This window comes from Amblyomma mixtum, chromosome 9 (assembly GCF_055824585.1).
Source record: "Amblyomma mixtum isolate Tamu chromosome 9, ASM5582458v1, whole genome shotgun sequence".
In the NCBI taxonomy this organism is placed as follows: domain Eukaryota; kingdom Metazoa; phylum Arthropoda; class Arachnida; order Ixodida; family Ixodidae; genus Amblyomma; species Amblyomma mixtum.
Window position 1 is genome coordinate 14,057,515 of NC_143020.1, and position 8,222 is coordinate 14,065,736.

General features: G+C 55.6%; 1 protein-coding gene across 1 annotated transcript; it reads left to right on the forward strand.

The window, feature by feature from the left end:
- The first annotated feature begins 3,984 nt into the window (after positions 1 to 3,984).
- LOC149328363 (uncharacterized) lies at positions 3,985 to 5,668 on the forward strand. The gene has a single exon (XM_089559990.1). The coding sequence runs from the start codon at positions 3,985 to 3,987 to the stop codon at positions 5,170 to 5,172; it is 1,188 nt and encodes a 395-aa protein (XP_089416116.1). The 3' UTR covers positions 5,173 to 5,668.
- Positions 5,669 to 8,222: the final 2,554 nt, after the last annotated feature.

The window sequence follows — 8,222 nt, forward strand, 5'->3', positions numbered from 1 at the left end:
AAAAGCAGCGTCGTGTTGAAGTCTCACAGGATATGCTGGAACAGTGACCCCGACTTCATCAACACGATAATCGCTGGTGACGAGTCTTGGGTGTACAGCTACGACCCGGAAACCAAATCGCAGTTGTCACAATGGCAGCATTCCACGTCACCAAGACCAAAAAGGCCCGCCAAGTGCGCAGCAATGTGAGACTGATGCTGACTGCTTTCTTTGACTCCCTCTGTGTGGCACACCACGCGTACGCACCCCACAAAGTAAACATTGACCAAAAGAATACTACAGGGATGTCCTCCGTCGCCTGCGTGGTGCTGTGCGGCGCAAGAGGCCGAAGTTGAGGTCAACAGGAAATTGGCGCATCCATCATGACAATGCTCCTGCACATTCCTCGCAGTAAATTCACACTTTTTTCGCGAAAACCAGACTGCTGTAGTTAAACAGACTCCTTACTCTCCTGATATGGCCTCCTGTGACTTCTGGCTGTTTCCCAAAATCTAGAGGTCATTGAAAAGAGCGCGATTTCAGACAAGAGAGGACATTATGGCTGCAACAACAGCTGAGCTAAACTCCATTCCGAAAGGGGCCTTTTCGGAATACTTCCAACAATGGCAGCACCACTGGGAGAAGTATGCGGAGTCCCAAGGGGACTACTTTGAAGGTAATTAGGTTTGCAACGCTCCAGTTTTGCCAGTTTTTTTCTTCGGCAAAAGGTCGGATACTTTTCTAACAGACCTCGTAGTTGCCAATTTTCGGGCGAGGGGGATGAGGGTAATGTTAAAGAGAAAGGGGAAAGGACGGTCCCGACTGACTGGAGCTTCAGCGAAGACCAATTACTCGCACCACGAGGTGTCGGAAACTTCTCAATCTGGAGGGTTTGGTAGATGCAAAATCCACCAGCTTTTCACCTTATACCTCATCAGATGCATTATGCCTACACATAGGCGATTTTAATTATTTTTTTGTTCATTTCATTTTTCAGCTCTTGCCGTAAATTCGCCTCTTTGCCGCGGACATTAAAAAAAGTGGGTAAATTGAGAACATCTCTCATTCATCAATTTTTTTTGCATTTCTTATTTTACATATCGATATGCAAGAAAAAAACCAAACCGCATAACGAGGTCGGTAACAACCCATCTGCGTTCTAAATTTTTTTTGTCCTGAACCCGTTTGAACCGGTTCCGTACGGTTCGAACCGGTGCGAACCAGAACAAAATGTTGATCTAGAGCCGAACCCGGAACTGAACCCGAAAGGTGTGAACCCGAACCTGAACCGAACCCGAAAAAATTCCGGTTCTACACCCTGCTTAGGAGGGACCAGGAAAAGCCGATGGCGTTCGCAGTAGTCCAGAATTTCCGTTAACCGAACAAGCGGTTGCAGAACCTTTGAGCCGGAAGAGCCTGGATGAGGTGACCGGTAGGTGAACGCTCGGGCGACTCGTCCGTAGTGTCATTACCTTAACGCCCTGTTGGCCCGCAGTCTAAAATATTCGTTTGGGCGAAGGGTCCGATTCCCTCACTGAGCGCTTTAATATACAGTAGACTAAAGGTGAAACATCTCCAGCCAGGTAATGTTCACAGGCTCGACGCGAATCTGTCACGATTACCTTCGAAATGGAGTCTGAGGTGGTGGTGGTGGTGGTGAAAACATTTATTACGAATGAACAGGAGGTATGTTTGGATCAGCCCGTAAGGGACCGATCCTCACAAACACTAGGTGGAGGTCCCTAGTATGGGACCCCAGTGGCGGTTGCCGCCGCCCGGGCGCGCCCTACTAAGGCTTGTTGGGCCTGTAAGTCGTGGCAGCCGAGCAGGGTCGCCTCCCAGTCCTCCCGGGTTGGGTTGGGGATGGGGGGAATAGCGGGGTTGGAGGGGCAGGCCCACACCATGTGATAAGTGTCAGAAGACACTGCACTACAGTGGGGGCAGCTGCCGCTAAAGGAGGGGTCAAAATGTTTTAGCGCTGCCGGGCACAGCAATGTATTGGTGAGAAGGCGGAGAAGGAGCCGCTCATCCGCCTTCTTCAGGCCTTTACATGGGCTAGGGTAAAGGCGATGACAATTTTGATAATATGTTGTAATATCTTTGAATGTATAGACCGGATTAAAATCGGGTTCCTGATCGGACGGGGAGGAGAAAACAGCCCGGTGAGAAAGCGCGCGGGCGGCTGCGTCTGCTGCCTCGTTTCGTGCCAACCCCTGATGAGCAGGGGCCCATATGAGGTAACGGTGTGCGGGGTCCGTATCCCGTATGCAATTTTGGTATATTCGATAGGCTAGGAAGGGAGTGCAGCCTTGTTCGACGTTCCGACAGGCCCCTCGCGAGTCGGTGATTATGTATTTTGAATTGTCCCCGTAGTCGCCGCACGCCGCATGGGCCGCACACGACATTTCGTGGTGACTATCGCCAATGCCAAGCTACCCCGCTACGTGAGGTATCTCGGCTTCACTTTTGAGGTGTTCCCCTACAAAAGCTGTCCAGAGGCATGATTCAACTGCCGGAAGCTAGGCCACAGGGCGCATGTGTGCCCCCACCCGCGACAACCAACCTGCCGACGCTGTGGCGCAGCCCATGACCCTCCTTCAGCTGGCCAACCGCCCACGTGCCAAGCCTCATGCATCGTCTGCAAAGGTGCCCACCGTACAGGCAGCAGAAGCTGCAAATACCGGTTCACGTCCTCCACTCGGCCCAAGTCTTCCCCGTCGGTCACTGACACCGATACCGGCTACAACTCGGCAAACCCCGGACGCCAGTCCCGGTCCCGAGACCGCAAACGCGGCGACCACAACCTACTGCGGGACGGCTCCTTCCCCCCGCTTGGCAGCGACGGCAGCGACAGCCCTTCCAGCCGCACTCGCAGCCGTTCCACATCCGCCTCACCTAGCTCTCGGGCCAGCTGTCAAGCCCGGCCGGAGACCAAAGCAGCCAAACAAGTTGGATGGAAGACTCCTGCACAAGTCACCGCTTCTCCACCAGATTCACAGGTAAGGGAGCTGGCAGATATGGTCAAGGAACTACAGCTGCAATTGGCCAAAGCAAACGCTAAAATTCATAGCCTAGAATCAGCACAGGCAAACCCCAAATTGCAACCGGAGCAGGTGGCTCACGCTCCCACATCTGACCCTGTAGGTGATCCACCCACGGACACTAAGCAGCCTAAGCGCACGAAGCGTAAAGCACCTCCCCCCTCCTCACAAGCAGACATAGATGCCAAATTCGAGGCAGCTGATGCGTGAATGGCCCAATTCGAGGGCGCCCTCCTTCGACTCGCCCCCACCATTGACCGTCTAGTAGAAAGCTGCGCCACAATGGCAGCCAACATCCAAACCCTTCATGCCAGGCTCGATACCCTCACGAATCCCCCGACATCAGCAACCCCCTTGAAGTCGACAACCCCTCCTAACTACCCAGCACCCATTATTGTCGCCACATCGGAGAGTGCAACCGCGCGCTCACGTGCAGGCGGCATTCTTAAATCACCCGTCGCGCTATCACAGCGCCCCGAACCCTACGGGAAACGCGATGGCTAGCTCCCCCTTCACAGTTTGGCAATGGATCTGCAGGGGCTTCAAGGCAAAGCGGCGAGCCTTGGAGCACACCCTGCAGGCCCAGCCGCACACCCCCCACATCATCGCACTTCAGGAAACATACATGGACACGAAACTTACCAGCTACGCCGCATATAACCAACAAACGACACCAGACCACCATCTCATCACCGCCATCCTGGTCCACCGAAATTTAGCAGCTAATCATATTGTTACCGATGGACCGTGAACGAAGAAGTGGCGGTGCGCTGAACGACGACGACGTTGACCGTTGGTAGCTGGGCCCTCGGTGTCTGAGCTGAGTGCTGGCCATCTCAGAGCAGCCGCCAACACAGACTTACCGCCGTAACATCCCCGTAACATCTTTTGGTGGAGGTCGCGGGTTCGAGCCGACATGCGGACGACCCGACGAGCCGACGAGGCGACGGGCCGAACGGGCGAGATGACTACCGACCCGGCCCCTCCGTCTGCGCCTGCCACGCGAACTGTCGTAGTAGCCCACCCTCGCGACCCGGGCACATTCTGCGGTACAGATGGCGTGGATGTCGAGGACTGGCTCTCGCTCTATGAGCGTGTTAGCCAGCACAACAGGTGGGACGCCACGCTGATGCTGGCCAATGTAATATTTTATCTTGCCGGCACCGCACGCGTGTGGTTCGAAACCCACGAAGAAGAGATTGCCACGTGGGATGCCTGCAAGCAGAAGCTCCGCGACCTGTTTGGGAAACCAGTTGGCCGTCAGCTTGCTGCCAAAAAAGAACTTTCAGCTCGCGCCCAAACGGCCACCGAATCATATATTACATACATTCAAGACGTCTTGGCACTGTGCCGAAAGGTCGATCCCAACATGACCGAGGACGATAAGGTAGGCCACATTCTTAAAGGCATTGCCGACGATGCCTTCCACCTTCTTCTATGCCGGGACTGCTCTACGGTTGACTCCGTTCTGCAGGTGTGTCGACGCTTCGAGCAGGCCAAGCACCGGCGCATTGCACACCGCTTTGATCGCCTGCCTAATACCGCTGCCAGTTCCACGTGCGAGGATCTGCCGACACTGAGGCAGCCTTCAAACCCCGACAACGTGACTCGCATTGTGCGCCGTGAACTGGAGGCCCTGGCTCCTGTTACGACCAACGCGCCCTTGTCGGACAACACCCTGGCCACAATATCCCTTATTCAAGCTGTCGTCCGCCAGGAGGTCGCCAACTTGGGCATGCCCTCCAGCCATCGTCCCGTCGAACCACGGAATGCGAGCCCCATCTCTCCCGTGGTCGCTTCTGCTACGGCCCGCAACACCTTCGTCCCAAGTTACACAAGGTATCGCAATCCCGATGAGTGGCGTACTCCTGACGACCGGCCGATCTGCTTTACGTGCTCGCGCGTAGGCCACATCTCTCGCCACTGCCGCAGCCGTTGGTCCCCACCTCCCCGACCTTTGCCCTACGTCGACCGTCGTTATGACTATGGACCCCGTCGCTTCACGCCTCGGAATGACCCACCCAGCGCCGAGTCCACACCGCCTCCTCGCAGAACCAGCCGCTCTCCCTCTCCGACAGCCCACCGTTCCCGCTCACCTCTTCCGCACCGCAGTTACTCACCGTCCTCTGCAGGCCGCTTCGCGGGAAACTAGCCAGTGCAGCTCCCGGAGGTGATGCTGCATTGGTGCCCCGACCTGAAAATCCTCTACTGACCCAGCCTTCGCCCTGTAATCTGCTCGACGTTTTTGTGGACGGTGTTCCTGTTTCTGCCCTCATTGACACTGGTGCCCAAGTCTCGGTTCTTAGCTCATCCTTTTGCCGTCGCCTCAAAAAAGTTCAGACCCCTGCCGCTTCGCCCACCGTTCGCGTTGCCGATGGCAGCACTGCTGCCGTCACTGGCTTGTGCACTGCCCGCGTCACTCTTGCCGGTCATAACATCCCAGTTTTGTTCACCGTCCTCGAACACTGCCCTCACAATGTGATCCTTGGTCTAGACTTTCTAACCGCTCACTCTGCCCTTATCGACTGCTCCAGTGGCCTTCTACGATTGGACCTGCCTCTCAGCTCAGCCGACACACCCTCAAGCTCCACGCCCCGCCTTCGCTCCACCGAGTACGCTCGCCTGCCCCCCGACTCTGCCGTTTATCTGCCTATGTCACCATTTCCTGCTGTTCCTGATGGGGATTATCTTGCCTGCCCACTCGCCGATGTCGTTCTCTCTCGCAATGTTGTTCTTCCGCACCTTATCGTGAGCGTCACCAAGAATAGCACCTACCTCCCTGTCCTCAACTTCAGCTTGTCACCACAAGTTCTTCCTGCAGGCATATCGCTTGCTACTTTGTCTTCTCTCACCGACTGTACCGTCACTGCTCTCTCACCTGGACCGCCTTCTACTGTCTCTCAAGCGCCCGACATCCCGTCCAACCTTCCGCAATCCATTTCTGCGATGATTGCTTCTGACCTGAGCCCCGAGCATGCACAGGATCTTCACAACCTTTTGGTGTCCTACACCGACATTTTTGACTTCGCTTCTGCTCCTCTGGGTCAAACATCGGTAGTGACTCACCGCATTGACACCGGCGATGCAAGACCTATACACCGGAGGCCTTATCGTGTGTCGCTACCAGAGCGCCAGGTCATCCAGCGGGAGGTGGACAAGATGTTGGCCAACGATATCATCGAGCCTTCAAACAGCCCTTGGGCATCTCCTGTCGTGCTCGTGAAAAAGAAAGACCAAACTTGGCGGTTTTGCGTCGACTATCGTCATCTGAACAAGGTCACGAAGAAAGACGTCTATCCCCTTCCGCGCATAGATGATGCCCTGGACTGTTTACATGGTGCCCGCTACTTTTCTTCCATCGACCTTCGTAGCGGGTATTGGCAAATCTCTCTTGACGCAAGAGACCGCGAGAAAACAGCTTTCGTCACCCCTGATGGCCTTTACCAATTTAAGGTCATGCCCTTCGGCCTTTGTAACGCCCCTGCCACATTTGAACGGATGATGGATTCGTTACTCCGGGGCTTCAAGTGGACGACCTGTCTTTGTTACTTAGATGATGTAATTGTTTTCTCGCCCTCTTTTGAAACCCACCTGCTTCGCCTTTCGTCCATCTTGGCACTTTTCCGCCGCGCAGGTCTTCAACTCAACTAAAAAAAATGTACTTTCGGCCGCCGCGAACTCAAAGTCCTCGGCCATTTGGTGAATGCGAGTGGCATACAACCTGACCCTGATAAAGTTCGTGCCGTCAGTGCTTTTCCCTGTCCCCGCTCGCCCAGCGATGTCCGCAGCTTCATCGGTCTCTGTTCCTACTTTCGCCGGTTCGTCCCGAACTTCGCAGCCGTCGCTCGCCCTCTCACCAATCTGTTGCAGAAAGGCGTTCCTTTTTCCTGGGGACCAGAGCAGGCTACTGCATTCTCCAGCCTTATCGCCGTCCTCACTAACCCTCCTGTATTGGCCCATTTCAACCCGTCTGCCCCGACTGAACTTCGCACTGATGCCAGTGGTCACGGAATTGGCGCCATCCTTGCTCAGCGACTACGCGGCCAGCACTGCGTGATTGCGTACGCCAGCCGTCTTCTTTCTTCCGCCGAGAAGAATTACTCCATCACAGAACGCGAGTGCCTGGCTCTTGTTTGGGCCATTGGAAAATTCCGCACATACTTGTTTGGCCGCTCATTCACTGTTATCACCGACCACCACGCCCTGTGCTGGCTCTCCTCTCTCAAGGACCCTACTGGCCGTCTTGGCCGGTGGGCATTGCGATTGCAAGAATACACCTTTTCCGTGGTTCACAAGTCCGGTCGCCTTCATCAAGATGCAGACTGCCTGTCACGCTATCCCGTCGATCCTCCTTCTACAGACTGTGAGTCGGATGCCTGTGTCCTCTCCATCTCCGACCTCTCCCACATTGCCGACGAACAGCGCTTGGATCCCGCCCTCACCTCTCTCATCGACCGCGTCAGCACCGACCGGCGCGACACTTCTCTGGCCCGGTTTTTGCTCGACGGGAACACGCTGTACCGCCGCAACATGCGACCTGATGGCGCTGAGCACTTGCTCGTTGTTCCCCGACACCTACGTTCCACTATCCTCCAACAACTGCATGACGCACCTACGGCTGGTCATCTTGGTGTCTCCCGTACGTACGACCGCGTGCGCCGGCGTTTCTTCTGGCCTGGTCTGTACCGCTCCGTCCAACGCTACGTTGCCGCTTGCGACGTCTGTCAGCGCCGAAAGAAGCCCGCTGTCCTGCCGTCTGGACACCTGCAGCCGATTCCCATCCCAACCGACCCGTTTTCTCGTGTTGGGCTAGATTTACTTGGGCCCTTCCCGGAGTCCTCCTCGGGGAACAAGTGGATTGCCGTCGCCACCGATTATGCCACGCGGTACGTGATCCGCGCCATTCCAACCAGCTGCGCCACTGACGTCGCTGACTTCCTTCTGCACGACGTCATATTACACCATGGCGCTCCCCGTCAACTCCTTACCGACCGTGGCCGCTGCTTCCTCTCCCGAGTTGTTGACGAAATCCTTCGTTCGTGCTCCGTTCGTCACAAGTTCACCACTGCTTATCATCCTCAGACGAACGGCCTAACGGAGCGTCTCAACCGCACGCTTACAGACATGCTCGCCATGTACGTATCCGACGACCACCGGGACTGGGACATAAGCTTTCCTTTTGTCACCTTCGCCTACAACTCT

Coding starts and splice junctions, on each gene's coding strand:
- LOC149328363 (XM_089559990.1), top strand. CDS start 3,985: ATGACTACCGACCCGGCCCCTCCGTCTGCGCCTGCCACGCGAACTGTC.